General features: G+C 60.9%; 1 protein-coding gene across 1 annotated transcript in view; it reads right to left on the bottom strand.

Moving 5' to 3' along the window:
- FAM20C (FAM20C golgi associated secretory pathway kinase) overlaps positions 1-24,123 on the bottom strand; it is a 48,096-nt gene extending 23,973 nt beyond the window's left edge. The window contains exons 1-3 of the mRNA XM_047089445.1: positions 23,476-24,123; positions 21,462-21,640; positions 9,993-10,071 (exon numbers count right to left, since the gene is read on the bottom strand). Coding sequence (XP_046945401.1) covers positions 9,993-10,071; positions 21,462-21,640; positions 23,476-24,086 — 869 coding nt within the window. The 5' untranslated portion in view covers positions 24,087-24,123. The remainder of the gene's footprint in view (positions 1-9,992; positions 10,072-21,461; positions 21,641-23,475) is intronic.
- Positions 24,124-24,928: the final 805 nt, after the last annotated feature.

Raw genomic sequence — 24,928 nt, 5'->3', positions numbered from 1 at the left:
GTCCCGGCCCCGGTGCCCAGAGTCCCCCCACACACCCTGGGTCCCAGCCACCCCGAATCGTCCTTCCGCGGTGCCTCTGTTGGCCAACGCCTTCTCGTCTGCTGAAGCTCAGATCACAAGATCTGCCCCATCCCCAGCCGTGTGGAGAAGGCTGCTCCTGGCTAAGCCCCGTGATGCACCTGCCCCACTGCCCGTGGGCTCTTCTCCTGTCCCGCTTCCCCAGCTGTGGCACTCAGGGAGCCCCACGGGAAATGAACTGACCGCCGTAAAACCTCGCTTTCTTGTCGGGGTGCTCTTGAGGGTCGGCAGGGAGCCCCGGTGCCCGGAGGCAGCACCACACTACCCCGTGCGCAAAGCCGCACTCGGCGGCTGTCACAGGGAGGCCAGCAGGGCGTGCTTGCTCGGGTCTTCAGCCTACCCTGCCCTGCCCTGGCCTCTCCATACCCGTGTGGGCCACCGGCCTCAGACGGGACCACAGGTGGCCCGTTGCTAGAATGTTCTGTCCTAGACCTTCACGTGTCTGGTGCTCGCCTTACGGCTTACACACCCCCTACTGCCACGTGGCCCGGAGCCGCACCCGCATGCGGGCGACGCTCTGCCAGTTCCCCGGGGGGAGGAACCTACACACAGCAGGGGAGAGGCCTGTCGCCAAATCGTCTCTGCCGCGTTGCTCAGCCGGAACCCTCTCGGGACGATGTGGCCTCTGAAATGTTCGTGTCCTCCCCACTAGAGCTTAGGCTCCCTGCCAGGCTGGACCTTATTGCTAGTAAGTCCGCCGTAAGCCAGGCCAATGGGGGTGCAGAACAAGGATGGGCCCAATCACCAGGACTCATAAGGGGTCTACAGCAGAGACAGGGGCTCTAGCAGCTTCTGGGGTGGGGGGTGGGTCACGGTCTGACCCGTGAAGCTGGCTGGGCTGCCCACGGGGGAGGGTGCTGGCGCTCCTGGAAGCCAGTCAGGAGGAGGGTGGGAAGCGGGCTCGCAGATTGGCCCACGCTAAGCATAGACACAAAGCGGTCCTTGTTCGCCTCCGGTCAGGCCCAGGCCTCTGCTGGCTCCACACCCAGTGGCTGGCTATTGGGCAATCAGTTTGCCTTAGGGGCCCGGGTCAGGGCACCGGTGGAGAGAAAATATGGATCATTTATCAAGAGAATGACAAATCCTTGGAAACTCCACTAAGTGCCCGCTCACTGGTCCTCAGAATCTTTATTTCCCCAAGCCTTAGTATGTAAGGCAGTGCCTCGAAGTCCTTCTGCACCCAAGAAGAACTCCTATTCACCCTGCAAAACCCAGCTCGAAGGTCTTCTCCCAAGGTTGTTTGGCAGCCAAGACTCCTCCTTTCTTGCCCTCCCACCCCGTACGGCCTCGTCAGTGGTCCTGCGTGGGTCTGTGCCCAGGTCCGTCCATAACCCAGTCTGAACTCTCACCCCTCGGAGCTGTTCTGGCCCCGTGCCAGGCGCCCAGCACAGTGAGCACAGGACGGGACAAGACCACAGCTTCTCCTAGGATCAGTGAATCCTCCTCAGGAGCATCTGTTTTCAGAACCGCACCTGCTGTTCACACAGCCCCGTGGCCGCCCTCGGGTCTCTGGGCTTTGACTGCGTTGGATGCCAGCAGCGTCTCACCTGCCCACCAGAGCCCTCCCAGGTCACCTCCGGGCCTCAGGACAGCGGCGCGCGTGGAGGAAGCCCGTGGCCCGAGTAGGGTCAGCCTCGGCACTGCCCGGTGGGGACCACGGACAGCCTACCGCAGCCTCCCTGCCCGCACAGGCCTGTGGGACAGGGGAAAGCCAGCAGCTCCCAGCTGCCTCTCTGCATCAGGCAGCCGCCACACGGACATCACTTCAGGAATTCCTGCCCCACAGCGGCCCCAAGGCAGGGCACCCCTGCCAGCCGAGGAGCTCAGGCTCTCCGGGGGCCCCACCCCACATCCAGACGGGGACCCAGTGAGGACCAGGGGCTGCTCAGGGCCGACCCAGAGTTCAGGACAATGTCCCTGAGGCGGGTGCCTGTCAGGGAGTTTGGCCCCTGGTCAGACACTGGCCATGTGGGGGGCCTGCAGGTTAATGGGGGGTGGTGGTCGCTCAGTGGTCTCCAGCGTGTGGCCCCCGGCGTGGCCCCACAGCCTCTTGGGCCCTCAGCTCGTGGGGGAGGCAGCTGCCCTGCGCCCAGGGCAGGGCCGAGGTCACGGGGAGCGGGCCTTCAGACCAAGGTCGTAATCACAGAGGGGACTCTGCTCGCCTGCTGGTGCCTCCTGCTCTCAGCATACACTCTGCCTGGTGGACCACGCTTGGTCAGAGCGGGAGGGAGGCTCGGGGCTCTGCGTGTAGAGACACTGCCTCAGCCGGAACATTCTTGTGCAGCTGCCTCTGTGCATGCATCTCGACTGCTCGGAATTCCTGGGCCTCAAACAGCCGTTTGAGGACGGTTTCTCTGGGTTACACACACACGCGCACGCACACGTTTCCATTCTTTGCAGAGACAAGCAGATGTCTCTTGGGTCTGCGGCACCCACGGGACACACGGTTGAGGCCTCCAGCCACTGGGCCAAGGCTTGGCCGTGCAGAGAACAGGTAACTCAAGGCGGACAAGACATGCTGGACTGGAGGCCCTTCCCTGTGCTCCGTAAACACAGATAAACGGCAAACAGGAGGCGAATCGGAGTATTTAGGCCTCTTCACCATGTGCCGGCTGGGAGACGTAGCAGACCCCAGCCCCAGCAAGGTGGGTCCCACCACAGCCCTACCTCAGCCTGGTGACGCTTGAAGGGCCGGGACCTGGCATCCGGGAGCCTGGACCACAGCCCTGGCCGGCTGCCCTCCCCCCGTTGATATTTAAACCCTCTGGATCCTCAGTTTCCTCCTCCTTGAGGGGGAGTTGGCGATACAAATAAAGCCTACTTCTGTGGTTGGAAAGGTCACAGGACTTGGTGCGAGTGACAAAGCTGTCAGCTATCCATCACCTGCTCCTTCACTGGCCAGAGCAGCGACCGAACAACCCTGATAGATGTGCAAAGAGGAGGAAGTCCGAGGGTCAGAGCCCACACGGCAGCCTTGGACACATGTTCTTTCTGCATCCACGCGGAGACACGAGAGCGAAGGGGGAAGAGAAGCAGGTGCGTGCTCCCCCCGCACAGGGGCGGTCACCACCGACGAGTGTCACAGAGCTGTGCGCGCACAGTTGGCCCCGATGCTATCCATTGATTCTCCCAAACCCAGGGAGCCTCCTGCCCTCCTAGGCAAGGGGAGCAGGGACCCGAGGCCCAGACCTTGGGATCAACACGTTCACTGCCTGTGACCTCTCCAGGCCGTGTGGACAACCTCTCGCCTGCCCGTTAGTCCCCAGCACAGCCCCCACAGCGAGCAGAGACATCGGATTCCAGCCCAGGCACCAGGCTCCAGCCTGGGAACCTCGCCCTGGGTTGTAGACCGCTGTGTGGCCTCTGGACGGCTCTGGCAGGACCTCTTACAGCCAAACACAGCCCCACCCTGTGACCAAGCACTTCATTCCGTACCCCCAAGACAGGGTCCTCCAAAAACACAAGCATGGGCACAGCAGCACAGGGTTCCACGCACAGAAGGACAAGGGATGGCTGTCTGTGTGCAGGAACTGGTTTACAAACACTTACAATATTCGCTCGTGGTCTAGTCTAATCTCTCAACACATAGAAAATGAGGTCCCAAGAGGGTTGGAGGGCAAATTGACGAACAGTGAGGATGAAGACTTTAGTACCCTTGTCAACCACGGCACTGAGAAGGGGTGTTGTTGGTGAACAAGGAGACTGTGCTTATCTGGGTGCCCAAACGGGTTGGACTGTACCCCAAAAAGATATGTTGAAGTCCTAACCCTGAAACCTGAGAACCTCCCACGTCCTGGCCCTGGGACCCATGAACATTCTGAGTCCTGACCCTGGCACCCGCGAACCTCCCGCGTCCTGGCCCTGGGACCCGCAAATGTTCTGAGTCCTGGCCCTGGGACCCGCGAACCTCCCGCGTCCTGGCCCTGGGACCCGCGAACCTCCCACGTCCTGGCCCTGGGACCCTCAAATGTTCTGAGTCCTGGCCCTGGGACCCGCGAACCTCCCACGTCCTGGCCTTGGGACCCGCGAACCTCCCGCGTCCTGGCCCTGGGACCCGCGAACCTCCCGCGTCCTGGCCCTGGGACCCGCGAACCTCCCGCGTCCTGGCCCTGGGACCCGTGAACCTCCCGCGTCCTGGCCCTGGGACCCGCGAACCTCCGGCATCCTGGCCCTGGGACCCGCAAATGTTCTGAGTCCTGGCCCTGGGACCCGCGAACCTCCCGCGTCCTGGCCCTGGGACCCGCAAATGTTCTGAGTCCTGGCCCTGGGACCCGCGAACCTCCCGCGTCCTGGCCCTGGGACCCGCAAATGTTCTGAGTCCTGGCCCTGGGACCCGCGAACCTCCCGCGTCCTGGCCCTGGGACCCGCAAATGTTCTGAGTCCTGGCCCTGGGACCCGCGAACCTCCCGCGTCCTGGCCCTGGGACCCGCGAACCTCCCGCGTCCTGGCCCTGGGACCCGCGAACCTCCCGCGTCCTGGCCCTGGGACCCGCGAACCTCCCGCGTCCTGGCCCTGGGACCCGCGAACCTCCCGCGTCCTGGCCCTGGGACCCATGAACATTCTGAGTCCTGACCCTGGGACCCGCGAAACTCTTGCATCCTGGCCCTGGGACCCGCAAACTTCCCGCATATTGACCTTGGGACCTGCAAACCTCCCGCGTCCTGGCCCTGGGACCCGCAAACCTCCCGCGTCCTGGCCCTGGGACCCGCGAACCTCCCGCGTCCTGGCCCTGGGACCCGCGAACCTCCCGCGTCCTGGCCCTGGGACCCGCGAACCTCCCGCGTCCTGGCCCTGGGACCCGCAAATGTTCTGAGTCCTGACCCTGGGATCCACAAACCTGACCTTACTTGGAAGTAGGGACTCTGCGGACGTGATGGTTAATAGGAGGTCACGCTGGAGCAGGGTGGGCCACAGAGGAGGTCCCTTCTGAAAGCCCTCCAGCCGCCTGCCCTGCACTAGCCAGCCCCGGTCATACTCAGAGGTGAGGGGAGCTTGTCTGCCCCCGTCTGCCGCCGTCTGCCCACCTGATTCGCTTTGTGCACAGGCCCCACCCGTGAGCCAGGCCCCCATCCTGGGGCCGCACTGCCGGAGCACTCTGCTCTCTGTCCCATCTGAGTGGCGGGACGGCGGAGTCCGCACAGAGTGTGGGTCCGAGGCACGAGGCCAGGCCCAGAGGCTCGGTGGGCATGTGTGGGATGGCTGTGAATGTTTGTGCTGGGGGGTGGTCACAGCCCGTGTCACGGGCCTGCCCGGAAGGCTCCTTTTCGAGAAGCAGGCTGAAGTCCGTCGCCACGAGCCGTACTCTCTGGAACGTCCAACTGAGTCCACCCACTGTGGCCAAGCCACCGGCTTCTCGCAGCCGCCTGGGGGGCACATGGTGCCCGCGGCCACGCCTGCTTGCTCTGTGGACACGTCGGCCCCGCAGACCTCAGCCACACAGCTCACCGCCGACGTAGCGTATGTGTTGTCTCAACGTTCACCCGTAAATGCTGCACTGAAAGCACGGCCACAGCAGACACACGGAACACCCTCAGGACAAAAGCCTTGGGCTGCAGGGGGCACCTGGGGGGCTCAGTCCGTCAGTCGTCCGACTCCTGCTTTTGGCTCAGGTCATGACCTCACGGTCTGTGAGCTTGAGCCGCGTGCCTGTCTCTGTGCTAACCGTGAGGAGCCTGCTTGGGATTCTCTCTCCTTCCGTCTGCTCCTCCCTAGCGTGTGCGCTCGGTCTCTCAAAACGCTAAATAAACTTAAAAACGAAAACTCTCGTGCTTCAAAGGACACCACACACGTGATGAGGGTCTTGGGCTCAAAATACATAAAGAATGCTTACAACTTCCTAATGAAGAGACAGCCCCTCTGGAAAATGGCAGATTTGAGTAGACATTCCTCCAGAAAAGATACACAAACGGCCAACAAGGACGCGTCAAGACGCTCAACATCATTAGTCATCAGGAAAATGCGGGGCTAAACCACTAGGAGACAGACACCACACCGCAGGGGGGCCGGGATCTAAGAGACAGATAATAACGGCCACCGGCCAGGATGCAGGGTTGCCGCGGACATAAGGGGAGCGGCTCCCGTGGGAAACGGTCTGGCAGTCTCTCCGACAGGTCAGTTCAGTTGTGAGAAGATCCAGCAACTCCGCTCCTACGTGTGGACCCAAGAGACACGAAAACACACGTCCATGCAAAAACCTGTCCGTGAGTATTCATGGCGGCAATATTCACAACAACCCCAAACTGGAGCTAGCCCCAATGCCATTAACAGGTGGAAGTACAAATAAAATGTGGCCCGGCCCCACGATGCACTATCGTTCGGCCCAGAAAGGAGTGGGGCGCTGGCACCTGCCACAGTACGGGTCATCCCGGAGGACGCGGTGCTCGGCAAAAGAAGCTGGTCACGTTTATGTGTGATTCTATTGGGAGGAAACTCCAGAATTGGTAAATCCCGGAGACCGAAGATGGATTGGTGGCGTCTGGGCCTACAGGGTGGGCGAGGGGGACCCGGGCATTGACGGCAACACTGCACGGGGTTCTTCCTAGAGTCACCAAAAAGTTCCGAAGTGGATTGTGGTGATGGATGCTCATTTCTGTGAATGCACTAAAAGCTGCTGAGTCGTAGGCTTTAAGTGAGTGAACCGTACGATACGTGAATTAAATCTTGCCCCTAACTTGTTAGAAACCTTACTTTAACCCTAAAGCAAGAATGTCCAGGAACTCGTGAGCTAATGTGCTAGGGGTGTGTTTTTCAGTGACTTTTAAAAATGTGTAATGCTAAACTTCAAGTGGTCATCCCCATGCACAGAAACCACACTTTGCAGGACCCCCAGTCTCCACCCCCATCTCACCAGCCACCCTCTTCTAGAGCCTCGTAACTTATATCCTTCAAGATCTTGGAGGAAAAGTACTACCGTATAATTAATTCCCAATGTTGGACTGACAACTTACAAAACTTTCAGGAGTTCAGAGAACAAAGTTTTTCTTAAAAAGAACTATTAATCATGGATTTTAGTTTTTTAATGCCATGGTCATAAACCACAGCTGTTTTCATATTCAGACCACAGCCACTGGGGACAGGAATGGGGTGTGCAGCCTCCTGGGGTCCTGGGCCTGGGCCCCAGGGTCCTCAGGGGAGTGGAGGCCGCTGGCAACAGGACCACAGTCAATGCCAGGCTCAGGGCACGGTCAGCGGAGGGGAGTCCGGATGCCAGGAAATGCCTGGATACGACCCAGCAGAGCAGCAAGAGGATGGGACGAGAGGGGTCAACACCATCAGCTTGTAACCCCTGCCCTGTGCCCACCGTGCCCGGCCAGTCCTCTGCCTAGGACCACGCTGTGTGCAGGGGAAGGGGCCTGGCTCGCCTCAGGATGCCCACCGTGGCTCTGGCAGTCTAGCTGACAGGCCATGGGCATACACGCTCCCTTTCTGGCCTCATTTTCCCCAGTTGCCTAGAGATTCTCAACCCTGTTTCCACGGCTTCAGCCTGGCCTCAACATCCCCCTGGCCTTTGCTGAGCACCGGTAGAAACCCTGTCCCAGATGGTCCACGGGTGGCCTCAGCCTTCAGATGCCAAACAGGTAGGACCAGACATCCCTCCTGCTATAGACAGGCTGGGTGCTGAGAATTCAGGAGAAAAGGGGCCGACGTGAGCTACGTGAGCTTTCCGGGGACCCATGAGCCTGGCTGTCCTACCCTGCCAGACCGCTCTGTTCCTCCATGACCATGGAGGTGATGCTGCCCACCATGGAGGAGGAACCCCGGGGCGGGGGCTGGGAAGGAGTGGCTTGGGGAGGCCATAGTGGAGGCCAGAGGGGGGTGAAGTTAGGGGAGGGGAGACCTGGAAGAGGAGGAGGCTGGGCTGGGGCAGGGCCAGGGGAGGCCGGGAGAGGCCAGAGGAGGGAAGGCTAGGAGGAGGGGAAGCCCAGGGGAGAGGGAGGCCGGGGAGGGGGCGGAGGCCAGGCTCCCTGGACTTTTGGCTCGACCTCAGGCAGTCTATACGACTTCTCCGAGTCCCGGTTCCCTCATCTTTATGTGGCAAGAGTAATACTGCTTCCTGTAACCACAGAGGCATTTTGAAGACACAACAACAACTGTGTGACCCCGTGGCACAGAGCCTGGCCCAGGAAATGCCAGGACGGCTGTGCCTGCACAGAGCAGCCACTCAGGCAGTGCCACCAATGCTGCTGTGTTTCCGCCCACACGGGGCCTCCTGACCGCAGGCATTCGCACAGATCACTCCATGGAGGGACAGGAAGGGCACCGTTGTGACATTAAGGGACCTAGAAGTAGCCGTTCTACTTCAGCTCCCTGTGAGAGGCTGCGACCTCTCAACTGCTTCCCCTCGGCAGAGGGGCCGAAAGCGTGAAGAAGCCCAAGGAGGGTGGAAAGTTTCACAAGGAACCCACGCCTGCTCCAGGCCTCATCTCCTTCCCGAATGTTCCACGAGAAGCCCATACCCACTCCAGGCCTCAGTCCCCTCCAGAATGTTCCACGAGGAGCCCGTGCCTGCCCCCAGGCTGCATACCCTCTAGCTGTCTCACCCCAGTCATCCCTCGTGACTCGGGGATACATGAACCATGCTGGTTGTCCACACACCTGCCTCCAGCCGTCCTCCTGAGACAGCCAAGCCCGTTAACGGCTCCCTCTTCTATACGATTCTCCTGACGGAGGTGCCAGCTTCCCTTCCTGCAGCCACAGGGAAGGAGGTGCTGTGCTCACGGACCCTCAACACAGTCAGGGGTGGCATCAGCACTCCTCAGCATGGGGCATGCCCACTGTATCCCGGCAGCCCCAGGCCTTCGCCCTCCCCTGGTGCCTTCGTCTTGCCTGTGTGAATAAGGTCCCATCTGCTCCAGGCAGCCCCAGACCACAGACAGGTCAAGCGGAGCCTTGGGGAAGCCCCCAGCAGGACATCTGGCCCAAGGAATGAGAGCAAGAGTCCCAGAAGCACCCTGACACAAAATCATACCTTCGGTCACAAGTTACACACTAGCAGCTATATTTTCTTTGGCCCGAAAGGTATTTGGAATGCTTCTCGATTAGTGACCATCATCCTCAACGTTTGAAAATTAAGCAGAAGAGATGTTCCAGCTTATTCTGAAAATCGTGTATCAGGACAAATGGCCACGATCTGGTGAACAAAAGACAGCTTCCCTTCGTCCCACCACCCCCCAGAGCGGCAGGCTCACACAACTTGCACGGTCCTTGTGGGCACTCGGGGGTGCAACAAACCCTTGCCGGTGCGCAAACAGCCTTGTTGGGGCCAACAAAGGGTGGCAGAGCAACCTTGGACCGCACGGATACCCAAGCCCCAGGATCACCGGAGCGGACATCAAAACCACGACGCTCCTTGTGAATTTTCTGGGGATGGCCTGGATGTCAAGTATCCCTTCTCCACCATTCCCACAAATTTTCGTGTGCCAACGAGTACCCTAAGGTTTATTTTGGTAGCATGGTTTCTGCTTTATTTGGAGCAGGAAACTACAGGCGAGGGGTCAACCCAGCCCCCTGTTAGTTTTATAAATAAAGCTTCATTGGCACACAGCCACGTCTGGTTACCGACACGTTGTTTGGCCGCTTTGGGGCTAGGACAGCAGAGTCGATTAGTGGAGACACAGACCATGCAGCCTGCAAAACCTACAATATCTATTGGCTGGCCGTTTATAAAAAAGTGGATGAAGGTGGAGAGAGGGAGGACTGGGGAGGCCAGGAAGGGGAGCGGGTAAGGGTACCGGACCCTCGTGCTGCCCGCTTGCCTTGATGGGGAGAAAGCCCCGAGCAGTCACCCATAGTTCACCCGAAACACCTCTGGGAGGAAACACTGCATTTTCCACTAGAAACTTGGTGCCTGCGTGTGCCAGCACGGACCATGCCCACACCTGGCACCCTAGTCCCAACCAGCCCCCCGTACTTACTTCATGGGTTTGAACAGTGCTTGCCCATAATTCTGGAATGTCATGATGAGCTTGAGCTGCGTGCCCCCCGACTTCATGGCTGCAGGAGAGAGGGAAAGAGACACGGGGTCACTTGCTGCCCTCAGCTCGTCCCTCTGTGGGTAAGTGAGCAGCTCCCACCCTGGTCCCGAGGCTCCGCCTGGGCCTCTGGATGTGGTTGCGGGCTCCATTCTGTCTGGGAGGTCTGGGGTTTCCTGCACTGACAGTGATACACATCCCACCTCGATATTTAGGTGCCGGGTCTGCGGGGGGGCGGGGGGGGGGCGGGGGAACGGAATCTCCCAGGCAGTCTGACCCATAGACAAAGGGAATGGCTTCTAGAAAGGATGGCCAGGTAGAGGTACCTGCCAGCCACGCCTCCCTCCCCCAGACACCCGCACGACCTCATCACACACCCACCCACCCACGCCTACACACCGCTGCTTGCCCCGTCTAAGTCTCTGGGGTTCTGTTGGAAGCCTGAGCAGGGTTAGTCTGAGACGCTGAAGACCCCCTGGCTGGAAGCAGCTCATTCATTATAGGGGCCTTCCGGGGGGTCCCGAGGGACACGGCTCCAGAAGCAACATTATGTTTCCCAGATGCTGCACCAGCTCAGAAGTCTAGAGAATCCCTGAAAAGACCCACTCTTCCCCAGACTGCGGTTCTCTCTTATGGATGGGGCTAGAGGAAGGGAAACAGGGGTCTCCAGAAGATGTGGGGTAGGAGGCTGGGCTTGGCCTGTGGCCACCTCAGGAGCTGGGTGGGCTGGCCCACCCCACCGTCTATGCGGCAAGGGCCAGGCCACGTGCAACAGGTCACGCAGAGGGCCTCCTGTATCCGCACCAGGCACCAGCTCTGCCTTCTGTCACAGGCGGGAGTCAGGGCGCGGCTGAGCACATTTCCAGCCCGGAGCAAGCTTGTGCACCCGCCCATCCCAGCGGGTGGGAGGGAGGTGGCTGGGGCACCTGGCCGTGTGGCAGTCCTTTGCCAGCAGGGAGGGAGTGGTCGGCACAAGGCAGTAGAACAGCCAGGAACCAGGTAGACACCGCCCCCCACCATGTAGGGGGGCCGGCTACATGGGTGGAGGGTGCAAGCCAGGGGAAGGAGGCTGAGGCAGCCACAGCACCCCCAGCAGAGGTGGGGAAAATGGAAAAATTAAAGAATATCTGGGGGTCCAAGGAATCATTTAGTGGAGTAGGTGTGGGGTATGGAGGTGAGAGAGGAACCTAGGATGACTCCTGGATTCCAGGGGGTCAGCGAATGGGTGGGGAAGAATGTGCATGGAGGTGAAGATCAAGGCCAGGTGACTACAGGATAACTGAGGGGCAGCATACTGGGGGTGAGCCACACTGAAGGGCGCCATACTGGAGGGCTCCATACTGGAGGGTGCCATACTGGAGGGGTGCCATACTGGAGGGGGCCATACTGGAGGGGCACCAGACTGGACGCCGCCATACTGGAGGGGAGCTATACTGGAGGGCGCCATACTGGAGGGCTCCATACTGCAGGGTGCCATACTGGAGGGGTGCTATACTGGAGGAGGGTACCATACTGGAGGGCTCCATACTGGAGGGGTGCTGTACTAGGGGGGGCATACTGGAGGGGGCCATACTGGAGGGGCACCAGACTGGACGCCGCCATACTGGAGGGGAGCTACACTGGAGGGTGACATACTGGGGGGGCATACTGGAGGGCGCCTGGGGGGGCATACTGGAGGGCGCCATCCTGGAGGGGCACCACACTGGAGGGCGCCATACTGGAGGGGTGCTATACTGGGGGGGGCATACTGGAGGGCGTCATACTGGAGGGGTGCTGTACTGGGGGGGCATACTGGAGGGCACCATACTGGAGGGCACCATACTGGAGGGGTGCTATACTAGGGGGGCATACTGGAGGGTGCCATACTGGGGGGCACATACTGGAGGGTGTCATACTGGAGAGTGCCATACTGGAGGGGTCCTATACTGGGGGGGCATACTGGAGGGCGTCATACTGGAGGGCTGCCATACTTGAGGGGTGCTATTGGGGACACACTGGAGGGTGACATACTGGGGGGGCATACTGGAGGTTGCCATACTGGGGGGGCATACTGGAGGGCGCCATCCTGGAGGGGCACCACACTGGAGGGCGCCATACTGGAGGGGTGCTATACTGGGGGGGGCATACTGGAGGGCGTCATACTGGAGGGGTGCTGTACTGGGGGGGCATACTGGAGGGTGCCATACTGGAGGGTGCCATACTGGAGGGGTCCTATACTGGGGGGGCATACTGGAGGGCGTCATACTGGAGGGCTGCCATACTTGAGGGGTGCTATTGGGGACACACTGGAGGGTGACATACTGGGGGGGCATACTGGAGGTTGCCATACTGGGGGGGCATACTGGAGGGCGCCTGGGGGGGCATACTGGAGGGCGCCATCCTGGAGGGGCACCACACTGGAGGGCGCCATACTGGAGGGGTGCTATACTGGGGGGGGCATACTGGAGGGCGTCATACTGGAGGGGTGCTGTACTGGGGGGGCATACTGGAGGGTGCCATACTGGAGGGTGCCATACTGGAGGGGTCCTATACTGGGGGGGCATACTGGAGGGCGTCATACTGGAGGGCTGCCATACTTGAGGGGTGCTATTGGGGACACACTGGAGGGTGACATACTGGGGGGGCATACTGGAGGTTGCCATACTGGGGGGGCATACTGGAGGGCGCCTGGGGGGGCATACTGGAGGGCGCCATCCTGGAGGGGCACCACACTGGAGGGCGCCATACTGGAGGGGTGCTATACTGGGGGGGGCATACTGGAGGGCGTCATACTGGAGGGGTGCTGTACTGGGGGGGCATACTGGAGGGTGCCATACTGGAGGGCACCATTCTGGAGGAGTGCCATGCTGGGGGGGCATACTGGAGGGCTCCATACTGGAGGGGTGCCGTACTGGAGGGCACCATACTGGAGGGGTGCTATACTGGAGGGCACCATACTAGAGGGGTGCTATACTGGAGGGTGCCATACTTGGGGGGGCATACTGGAGGGCACCATACTGGAGGGCACTATACTGGAGGGGTGCTATACTGGGGGGCATACTGGAGGGCACCATACTGGAGGGTGCAATACTGGAGGGTGTCATACTGGAGGGGTGCCATACAGGAGGGCACCATACTGGAGGGATGCTATTGGGGGGGCACACTGGAGGGTGACATACTGGGGGGGGCATACTGGAGGGCACCATACTGGAGGTTGCCATACTGGGGGGGGGCATACTGGAGGGCGTCATACTGGAGGGTGTCATACTGGAGGGGTGCTATTGGGGGGGGCACACTGGAGGGTGCCATATGGAGGGGTGCTATACTGGGGGGGGCATACTGGAGGGCACCATACTGGAGGTTACCATACTGGGGGGGGCATACTCAAGGGCGCCATCCTGGAGGGCGTCATACTGTAGGGGTGCTGTACTGGGGGGGGCATACTGGAGGGCTCCATACTGGAGGGCTCCATACTGGAGGTTACCATACTGGGGGGGGCATACTGGAGGGCACCATTCTGGAGGAGTGCCATACTAGGGGGGCATACTGGAGGGTGCCATACTGGGGGGGTGCTATACTGAAGGGTGCCATACTTTGGGGGGCATACTGGAGGGCGCCATACTGGAGGGTGCCATACTGGGGGGGACATAGTGGAGGGCGCCATACTGGAGGGCGTCATACTGGAGGGGTGCTATACTGGGGGGCTGCTATACTGGGGGGTTTTGGTGTGGAGGAGCCCTGAGGCTGGAGTCTGTGCCCAGCTCCCTATGGCCTGGCACCCTGGAAGGAGTCCTCATCCTCCCTACTGTTGGTTTGTGTTAGATGGCATTTAGATGCCTGCCCAGCCTCCGTCAAGGGGCTGTGGCCAGGGTCAAGTCAAATGAGGGAAATGTATTGCTTGGCACAGCCAATTCACATGCGGCACGGGGATGCCAGTCCTATTTACCTCCCAGGACTGCTGTCGCAATCAGGCGGGTAATGCTCGTGAAGCATCTAGAACTCCAGGGCACACAGCACATTCAAGACGGCTGACAGTCACGAGCGTGGAGAATGACCAGGAGCTTGAAGCTCTCTGAGCATCTTCCGTGGTCTCAGGGCCTCTGTGACGGCCGAGGCCCAGCCCGCCCCCCCCGCCCCCGGTTCCCCACCTGGCCACAGCCCGCTCCTTCCCGTGCAGCGTCCGAGGCCGGTCTTGGGGTCCAGGTGATGCTAGAGGCACAGTTCCCCCAGACCAGCCTGCGACGTGGGTCTGCGGTGATGCTCTTCCAACCTGCACCCTCCTCAGGAAAGCAAAGCCAGCAACAAATTCTCCTTCACTCCAAAGCACCGGAAATAACCTCAAACGCCCAACCCGGGGGCAGACGCACAACACAGGTCACCCCGTGTGAAGGAGCACAACGCAGCCTTCTTGCTGCCTCCCAGGAACTTCTGCGGACACGGCAAACGGCTTAGGATTTCCTCACTAAGCAAAGTGGCTTCTGAACCCTTCCGTTCGGTGAGCTGCCTCCTTGGAAGGTGTCTACCAAGTGCGTGGGAAAATCTGGATGCACAGATAAGCTTCAGTGGTGACCCCCCCGGAGTAGAGCCACAGATGATTTTAATTTCCTTTTTCCCTTATCTGTGCTTTCTAAGTTTCTACAATGAACATTTATTACGTTTTTAATAACACGAACACAGAAGTGATTATTAAAAAAATTAGAGGCCCGATTAAGCCCCATTCGATGTCCCCATTTGCACGTAATAACTGGGGTCACTGGATTTAATTATTCCTTCCAGGGCCAATCAGCGACAGCACATCAGCTCTTTCCAGGACCCGTGGTCCTGGTTTTCTTGAATACTAAATTATTATGCAAATCTGGCCCGTTTAGTCACTCTTGTTCTGGAAGGCGACTCCCCGTGCACTGTCGCCCCTTGTTTCCCGCTGTGCTACGGGCTCCTCCCCACAGACAAGAGAAAAACTAGAAATTAAAGTACGTTAGAACCTCCCAGTGACTAAGGACTCCCTGCTGTGGACACCGCCCTTGTCTTGTCTGGGGACGTGTGCCTTCCCGTCTGGGTGCACCGTCCCGTCTGCCGAGCTGGGGTTGCCAGCCGGAAGGCGCTTGGACTTCTGCTCGAAAGTCAAGTGTGGTCTCCCTGCCAAAACCCACAGGCAAACGGCCTTAAGCCATGGTGAAGGTCACGTGTGCACCTGGGGTGGGAGAGAGGCAGACACCCCCAGACGCCTGTGCTCGCAAGTGGGTGGCCTCGCTCTGCTGCTGCAGGATGGACCCGGGGACCCGGGGGGCTGAGGGCCCAGGTGGCAGGGCCCAGAGGCCGACCAGGCCTCAAGAGGCAGGGTGTCAGTGTGGGGTTTCTTCCTGAAGGCAGACTTGAGGGGTGAGGCCCGGTGCAGGGTTGCGAGGTGCCACAGAAGCAGAGGCAAACTCGGGGAGAGGCCCAGGTGTGCGGCAAGAGCCCCGCGTGGACGTGCCCTCACCTGGCTGGGTCTCCACGTTTCCCAGGGGACGGGGGCCCATCCAAACCTGGCCAGCCTTAATCCCAGGAGGCGACCCCACTGAGCGGTTGTGACAGGTGAGGCCAGGCTAAGGCCAGGGTTGTCACGGCACCTGCCCAGATGCCACCTCCTCTCCATCTCCGTGTCCCCTCCCAAACCTGGGCCCCACTGTCATCCGGTCACTAACACACGAGGGGCACCTGCCAGTGTCTGGCCTGGTTCCCTCTACCCCACCGGCGTCGCCTCTCCTCTATGCCCTCTCCTCCCTCACCGGCTTCCTACAGGTGACTGCCCCATTCAGACCACGGATGTCAGCTCTGTCTCTCCTGCTGTCACTTGGGAACCGTACCCTCCAGTATGCGTTCACAGTACGGGGTAGGTTAGCACTGAGCAGCGATCATTAGCACACATGCATCGGTCAGCACACGTGTCAATCTGTGCGAATAGCACACCCCATACTTTATTACCTAACGTTTGCGGACGCTGTAATTCCGTGACCACGAAGACGCTTGGACAGTCTGGGGTTTTGCTCACTGTCTTTCCCCAGAACACAGCTCTCCCCAGAACAACCCTAACAGGCTTTACATTTCTTGGGATCCCCCCGAGGAAGGATGGGGCCGGGCCAAGGACCGAGAGCCTCCGTGGGAGGAGAGAGACAGCCCTGAAGGGAAAAGGGGTGCCGTCCTGGCCAGGGACCCCAGCACCGCCACACCAGTCGGGGGGGGGGCCTCTGATGTTACTGCCTTTGGCCTCTGTCACCTCGTCTGGGAAGTGGGACCCATGTCTGTCCTTAGGGATTGCGGTCAGGCAGGTGGTCCGGATTATTTTCACAGCCACTGCCTGTTTTAAGGGTCAGAGGAAGCAAAGGCCTCGCCATGGACAGCTCAGATTTGAAGACTGTGGTGCCAGGAGCACCTGAGTCCCTGCCCACCCCACGCACCTCACCCCCTGGCGGGAGTGGGATCTGACCCGTGTTCCAGACCCCTGGGTGCCATGCAGAGCCCCGTGTACTGCCTTTGGGCGTGGAGGGACGTGGACCCTCGGAGAGCAGTGGGGGGCGTGTCCACTCGGCCGTCACTGGTGGGTACCCTGGTGCTGGCATCGAGGGGGCTGCTCGGAGCAGGGGGTTGGAAGCGGCCACAAGGGCCTGGGTCCTCCCGTCCCACTTGCCGTGAAGCCTTGGCAGGCCTCCACCAAACTTCGTGCCTCACGGGCACCCCCAGGATGTGTGAGCGGTAGCTGCCCCCAGCCTAGACGGCCATGCGCACCATGCTCCTTAGGACTGCTCACTTTTATTTTGATAATTAAATGTACGTCAAAGAGAAAGTCCAGCGCAGCCCCAGCTGGAACCCCGCACCCTCCCTGCAATGGGAAGGGACACAGTAGAATACATGCCTGTGGGATTCCGGGGCCCCAGCTGTCGTCTGCTCAAGGAGGAGAAAGCAGGTACCCACTTGGTGGGCTTTGTTCTTGATCTCGGACCAGATGGCTGGAAGGGAAACCGGGGGGGGGGGGGGGGGGGCGGGGCTCAGCTGTATCACCTTCTCTGGCCTGCTGCCTGCCATCGTCCTCTGGGTGGGCTCTGTCCTTCCTCCCTGATGACCTACGGTGCCTCCCGCGGATTGAGCCTTGTCACTGGTCAGTTTACAGGTTGCAGAGCCAGCATCTGGGGTCTGGGCCCCGAGTGGCCCCCAGGGCGGGAGGGGGACTGTGGCCTCCCTGGGGCTGGAACTGCCTTCCTGAGGAGCTGGCCTCCGACCAATTAGGGCGGCCCCCAGGGGCCCCCAGGGCGGCTGCCCACCCTGGCCGTCCCAGCCACAGCCTTTGTTCTTGGAAGCTCACTGGCCAATTAGTCCCGACCCAGCTAGATCAATTAGCGCCCAAAACTTCGGTCTTAGGGAGCAGCTCTTTGTTCAGGGACCGACCACGGTCGTGTCCCGACCTGGATGCAGTATGGGTGGCGTCTTTCAGCTGGAGGCTGCCTGAATCCTCTCGTGCTAGTGACTTCTTTTCCTTATTAAGCAATTCCAAGTACAGAGCGGTTAATTGTGTCATTTATTCTTTGCATCCATAATTGTGCACGATAGCGATTTAATTATCACTGGCCCGAGCCGAAGGCGCTGCATGCCTGATTTCAGGCTGAATAGAGGTAGATAACGTCCCAAGCCTCTTTAAAGGCAGCGAACGGCCGTTACCAAGCAGCCAGGAGCCCGGCTATAAATAAATCTCTGTCGGCCACAGCAGCTGTACCGAAGGCCACACGTGCTTCAAAGTGGATCGAGCGGTTCCGAACGGGGGCGATTTAATGGAACCGTTCCGAGGGGAAGCTCTGGGAAGCTTGCAGAAACGATGTTTCCGGGCTCGCGTTTGGTAGCGGGATGCACAACTTGAAGGTGAAAGGGACAGAGCTCTGAGCAGGGATGCGCGAGACCTGCCTCGTGGGGGCGGTTCCCTGTCTGCAGAAGGCGCTTTGGAAGTGGGTTGGATCTCCAGCTCTTTAGATTTAGACTCGCCTGTACACCACGAGTGTGGGTCAGTGTGATTTCTACGTCTTTCTCCCATTTCGTGTTCAGGAGGGTGGGTGGCATTGCCGAACCTTGGCCCTGAGGCAGGCTTGGGCTCCAGGAAAGGGGCTGCCATCCGGGGTCCCCCACGAGACCTTCAAAGGCTGTGCCCGACTCCGGGTCACAGCAGTGACAGGCACAGAGGCCTCCAGCAGCAGACAGCTCCTACCCAGGGCCTGCATTTACAGACCTGCCCGGCTGGCTCTCCTGAGCCAAGGGCCCCGCCAGGGGCTAAGGCCTCAAGCAGCTGGGTTTTTAACCAGAACATCCCACTGGAGGTGGGAGCACACACCGCCCAGGAAGCGTGCATCTTTGAGGGACTCCTGCAGCCCCGGAGCAGGGGCCAGCCCTTCTCCTCCTGCTGCCTGTGGACCAGAGCCTTTTCACAAGTGTGAGCTCACCTGGGGGCTCACTGAGGCAGCAGGGAGTGCGGGGCCAAGGGTCGACCGAGGCCTTCCCCTGGCCTGTCCAGCTCGCGCTGCTCTGGGCAAGCAAGGAGGCTCTGGTCTGCCCTGGAACGCTGCCCCAACACACACCTGCCTGCGGAGACGCTCCCTAGCCTCTATTCCCACCTCTTTCTCTTACTCGCTCATCGAAGCCTCTCAGCAGCCCTGTGATATAGGTTTCGTAGGGCCACGCCGCTCATCAAAGTCTCGGAGGACAGAAGCGCTCCAGGGTTTCAAACATCTCAGCTGACAGAAGGCGCAAATAACGTGTCCCTCCCACACATTAGGTAGCGGCCCCGATAGGTCTGGGCAGAACCCCGTAATTAAACATACTCTTACTGCCTCAGAGGAACATGTGAACGTTTACTCCAAGGGAGAGAAAAAAGGGTTCATAAATAGCCTTGTGAATTAAGGTTTTGCCTCCATATACGTTCAGGTTGGGTCAGGTTTTGCTGTTGAACGAGTTACACTTGGATTTCAGATTTGCAAGTGGAGATTATAGGGTCTAGGTCATAACCATCTTTTATGTTCCGCGTGAGAACCCAAAGTACCTGAGATTAATCTGCCAACCCAGACTCACACCAGGCACCAGGGGCATCAGTCAGACTCCCAGCACCGACTGGGTCCTGCACAGTGACTGGGAAAGACCAGCGAGGCCAGAGCAGTCTAGGAGTGAGCGGGATCAGCACAGACCGCCCATCAGGAGCTCACCCCCCCTTCACACCACCAGGCCTGGGCCAAGCAGGACCCTGGGATGAGATCCCCAGCCCCTGGCTCAGTCCACCGTGGTCAGGAAACTTAGGCACCCCTGCCCAGGGGCAGGCCAAAAGTAGGTGGGAGGTGCCTCAAGTCCAGACCCCTGGGGAGGCAGACAGAGCAGGGTGCCTGTGTTCTCCCTGAGCTGCCGGGCCCTGTCCTCTGCATCGCGCGGGGGTCCGAGGAGAGCTGGAGGCCGTCTGTTCCCTGAAGGACATGGTGAGCCTGGCCAGCCTCTGGAATCCCAGCAGCCCTTCCTGCACCCCAGACCCCGCACTTGAGAGTGGTGACCCTGCAGACTCACACGCGTCATCTTATTAGAACAAATGCAGTGTACCTGAGCGGGCACAAGCCCATTGGACAGATGGGGAAACTGAGGCAGAGAGGGGCACCACGGACAGCCGCAGAGCAGGCCCTTTTAATACTGTATTGTCTAAAACCATTTCTAACTTTACATTTTTTAATTTTAAATTTTAAAATGTTATTCTTTCCCTGGAAAGCCCAGCCCTCCCTGCCCCCTTCTATGACAACTGCAAACACTTCATCTAAGCCCCAGATCAGATGTCTTTTCTCACAGAAGGTCCTCCGTACCCCTCCTTCCAGATGAAGGTCATCTCCTTTCTAAACCCTCCTCCTAGACTTTGTGCAAACAGCGTTCAAAGCATTTGTCTTCCTCAGTGTGTCCGTTTCCTGGCCTCCCTGGGCCTCTCGGGTCATCCACGGTGGAACCTTGTCGAGGTTCATTCACCCTCAAACCGCTAGGCAGAACGGGGCCTGGAGGTCAGCAGGTGCCCGAGAAACTCTGCTCAACGGGTGAGCAGTCAGTTGGTCGATGCCCGGGATATGTCTTTAATGGCCTCGTCTACTCTCAAGAGTGGAGGGGGCACCGGCTGTGGCTGTCTGGGGACAGCTCCTGTCATGCACACGGCCTGCTTCCCAGCACCGCCTGAAGCCCCTGACACCGGCAAGAGGCAGAAGGGAGGCTGGGCTTTCCACGGGGAGAGCTGGGACAGGGCTGGGTCTGGGGAGGTGCTCAGACCCCTCCTGCACAGCCAGCTAAGAGAGGAAAACGCCAGCTTGTTCTTGCCAGCTCCCCTTCACGCGGGTGAGCAGCCCTGGCATGTGGCGGGTGCCCAGCAGACAGCTCGGCACCGGCCAGAGAGGGCCGGAAACAGGCCCTAAAGGCCCCCCGCAAAACCCACTTGCCAGCCTCACTCCCCCGGTCAGCAACTGGACAGAGCCCCAGGGCGCTGGGGCCCTTTCAGCACCGTGGCTCCTCGGGAAAACGCCAGGAAGACTGTGTCAGAGAACCGTCCGTCTGTTCCACAGCACAGGGTGGGGACCTACACATGTCACCCCCCGACTGGCCTACCTCCACCCCTTCCCGGCTGTGTGTACCGAGGCCAGCTCCTGGCAGAACCCCCAGAACTATTCTTTCCACCCCAGGGCCTCAGCCCATCCCTCTCGCCACTGAGCCACCACCACCGGTGACTAGCGGGGACCTTCACAAACGATTGCTTACAGGCCTGAGAACGATGGCACCAAACCTCCGTGCTCAGAAACTGCCCCTGACACATTTGCCTGAAATCGGTAACTGGATGCCCCTTTTTGTCCGAGTCAGCAGATCCCAAAGTACTCAGAGATGTTGCCTCTGAATTACTAAGTGCTCGGGCCTCCACCCCGGACAGTCGAGCCCTGGTCACTCCTCGCGCACAGGAGATGACAGGAGCAGCTGGCAGAGCTCTGATGCAGAGCTGCTCCCGAGCGCACGCCTGTGAGTTCTGCATGTGTCCCCCTGCTGCGCTGAGGGAGGGGCCGCAGCCACCAGGGGTGTGTGTCCCCTCTTTACCCCTGGAGGGGAGACCTGCGGTCTGGGAGGTGCTCCTCCGGGGGACCTCCTCAAGGGGGTCAGCGGAACGCAACAGCAAGGCTCTGAGGCCCCTCTGTCTCCCTCGCCAGCCTTGTCACAGTGGGCAGCAGCCCCTGGCCCGCTGACGGCATCGAAAGCATCGCTCCCCTCCCAGAAGGTGCCGCATAAATCATCCCAGGAGGTGATGCTCCGGCAAGGAGCCGAGGAGCGATAGCTCCCCGCCCCCCACCCGTCTCCTGCGGAGGAAGGCAGCCCCTGCCTTCTGCAGGTGCCCGTCTGCAGCCCCAGACCTGCACCTACCAACACTGGTGATCTTCTGAGCGCTGAGGTCATGCAGCAGGGCTTCGATGGCGGGGTTATGTCTGGAGTAGAGCTCGTACCGGTTAATGCCGATGTGGAACTTTAGCCAGTTGGGGTAGGAGTCCACTGCTGCCTCCCCGGTGGGCAAGAACCCTTCGTTCTCCGTGCCTTCGCGCGGCCTGCAGAAAATTAAGGTGACCGGAGTCAGCAGGGAGGGAACGGAGTGCTGAGGCCCGGATGGATATGGAGGAGCTGGTGCCCACGCCAAGGTTTTCACTTTGGGTCCAAACCGATGCAGACGTACTCAAAGGGGCCTCTGCTCAGACAGGACCCTGCGGACGTCGGCACTTTTTCTGCGGCTGCCGTTCTAGTAACTAATGACATAGCTAAAGGCCGTAATTCCTACTTGCGCTCGGGAGACACCCAGACAGCTGTAACTACGTGAGGACCAAGTCCAGAACATCAGCGCGAGGCCCTGCCTCGTCTGTCCTGGGGTCACCCAAACAGCCCAACAAGCCTGATGTCAGCTTGGGGGGTGAGAGGCCACCAGCTCTTCCTGGGGGCAGACCAGCGAGCCGTCTCTGACCGCGCGCTATGCGCACACGCAGACACGCCCCGCCCGTCAGAAACGTTCCCTGGGCACTCTCTTTTGGTTCCAACAACCAGGGGCAGAGATGATGCAAGAGGCTAAACTTGATTTTAACGAGAGCAGTCTTGGGTGGGGAGCGAGGAAAGGAGCAGGCACTCGCTCCCGCTGAGGCCCGAAGTGGCGCATCCTCCGACATCTCCGGAGCCGGGGGCCAGTCTGGGGGAGCACAGAGACTCCTGCTGGGCCGGAGGGAAATGAAGCTTCTTCTCCTAGCTCCAACTCGCCCGCAAATAGGGCCCTTCCGGCCCCAAGTCCTGTCCCGCAGGGGCCGCATCACTGACCATCGGCCCTGGGCTGTGTCTCTCCTGTGAAGAGCTCCAGGTCTGGGCCACTGCTCTGATTCTCAAGTTTCTGAGTGTTTCCTTGAACCTGGCCAGCAGTCAAAGCTCAAAGGCCACCGAACACCTTGGTGTATTTAGACAGAAAAGCCTGGGCCTGGTCAAGTTTCAGGGTAGAAAGGATTTTTATGAGATGTTTTGCAAACCTGGCCTTTCCCTGCGTTGCTTGGGTAACCTCTTGCAGGTAGCTATTTACTCCGGCCTGGCTGCTAGTTAATATTTCACTTCTCTGGGTTCCGCATCTGCCTATTCTGCTCCGTGTGGCTGAGGAGGGCCTGGGGGGGAAGGGCTTACACCAGGACAGTTTAGAGAAGTGCTCCTGGGATATGCTTCTCACCTTTTATGAAGCTGTCACCCAACGCAGCTGGCACCATTCCAAGGGAGCCTGCTGTCTGCACCCTGGCTGGGAGAGCCCTTTTGTTCTGCCTCATTGGGGCCAGCACGCCCCTCTGCTAATTTTGTTCTCGGCCACTGGCTTACAGGGCTCATTAGGCTTCTGCAGACCTTCCTATGTGTCCACTAGAGAAACGTCGCCGAGCGTCTGGAAGGCCTGACAGCCGGCAGCTCCCCCGGGAAAGGTTAGGGGCAGTGGCTCCTCTCATTCGTGCCCTTGCCAGCCCGTGCCTGCATTGCCCCACTGGGCTTCCGGAGCCAGAGACCAGGAGCTTGTAGGCCAGCATGGCTCTCCTGTGAAGGCAGCACTGACCCTCCCTTGGCTCCACAGGGAACAGTCCCCAACCACCCAGCAGCCCTTCTCAAGGAGGCAGTCATTCTGGAGACAAAGGCAGTGCCCTGAGCAAGAGACAGCATGCCGCCCCACCCCACAAAGCTCCCCTGGGTGGGGCGTTGCTTGGCCGTGAGGGTCCATACCCTCCCAGGGTTCCTGAGCCTCTGGCCTCTTTACACAATGCCTGGGATGTGCAAGGCCCTTTCCTGGGAAGGGAGCACAGGCTGAAGGCCCGGTGGAGGGGTCGGGGCCTGCCCGCACCTCCCCCCGCCCCTGCCCTCTCCGTGAAGCCTCACTCACCAGTCAGGGTTCTCAGCTGCCGCCTTGGGATTGAACCTGATGTCGCTGTTCACATTGAAGAGCACGTCGTCCTCCGTCAGCGGTGGAACAGCCATCCGGTAGAGTGGGTGTTCAAACAGCCTAGCCAGGAGGGAGCCGTCCCCGCTCGGGCCAGGGGGCGGCACCGACCGGCGGGGTCCGGGGTCTCGGAGCAGCGGTCGGTGCGCGGGGTCTCGGGCGCGGGGGCCGCCGGCCTCCTGCCCCTGCGAGGCTCCTTCGGCCGGCTCGGCGGCAGCCGGCAGCTTCTCCAGCGAGTGGGACGTGAGGTTGGAGGAGGGGTCGGAGCTGAAGTCCTGCAGGATGCGCAGCGTGTGTTTGTTGGGCCAGCCCGCGTCGCCGGCCGCGGAGGCGGCGGCCGGGGGCTCCCCGGGGCGGCCCCGCGCCTTCGCCCAGCCGGGCGCCGCCGCCGCCTCGGCCGCGGGTTGCGCGCACGAGCAGCCGGGCTCCCCCGGCGGCCGCACGGCGCGCTGCTCCAGCTTGGGCAGCAAGTCCAACACGATGTGCAGAGCGCAGGCCACCAGGAACACCATGAGGATCAGCACGCGGAACCTGCGAACCAGGATCATCTTCATGGCCGCGCGGCCTGGGGCTCCGGGCGCCCTCCGGGAGCGCGCCCCGCCCGGGCCCCGGCTGGTCCTGGCCTGGCCCGACCCAAGTGCCGCGGCGCGGCTCAGCGTCCACCGGGCGTCGGGCGGCTACCAGCTCGGGGGCTGCCCCCGGGCCCGCACCACGTGGAGGGCGCCCGCCGCCAGAGCGCCCGCTGGCCTGGCCATCTCGGGGCCGTCCCCTGTCGCCTCTCTGGAGCGGCCGCGCCCGGCGGCCCTCGTCCGCGGAGCTGGGGGCGCAGCCGGGTGAGGCCCCGGGCACGCAGCGGCCGGCGTGGGGTCTCTGCGCTCATCCGGCGCGCAGGAGCGCGACGCCACGGCCCATGTAGGCCAGGGTGCGGCTGCCGGGGGGGTGCGGCGCGCCAACGCCTCCCCCCAACCCCTCAGCGGGTCCGTGGGCCGCGCTAGGCGCCGGGCGGGCCAGCCGGAGAAGGGGCGGCTCCTGAGGGCAGGGCCCCGGAGGCGGGGACCTGAGGCCGAGCGGGGGTGGGGGTGGGGGTGGGGGTGGGGACTGGGAGGGGCCGGGCACCGGGTTGGGGGGCGCACGGAGCGGCCGGGGAGGTCCCCGGGCAGGTGCAGCGCCCGCGCGGCCGAGCCTCTCGGCGCCCCGCGCCCGGGCCGGCAGATATCCGAGAGCCCGGAGCCGCCCCCCGCGTCAGCGCCCGCAGATTGGCGGAGACGCGGCCCCACGAGTCACCGCCAGGCCGAGCCGACTCCGCTCCCTTTTTCCTTTCTCCTCCCCTCGGCCGCGCCCCGCGCTGCCGCTGCAGCTCCGGGCCCGCTAAGGAGAGGGCGCCTTCCTCCCGCGG

The sequence above is a fragment of the Lynx rufus genome, unplaced genomic scaffold (genome assembly GCF_022079265.1).
Source record: "Lynx rufus isolate CCGP_SWC_20201006 ecotype Redwood Valley unplaced genomic scaffold, mLynRuf1.p SCAF_27, whole genome shotgun sequence".
Taxonomy (NCBI): Eukaryota; Metazoa; Chordata; class Mammalia; order Carnivora; family Felidae; genus Lynx; species Lynx rufus.
The sequence above is the reverse complement of the archived record's forward strand: the minus strand, read 5'-3'. Positions and strand labels throughout refer to the sequence as shown.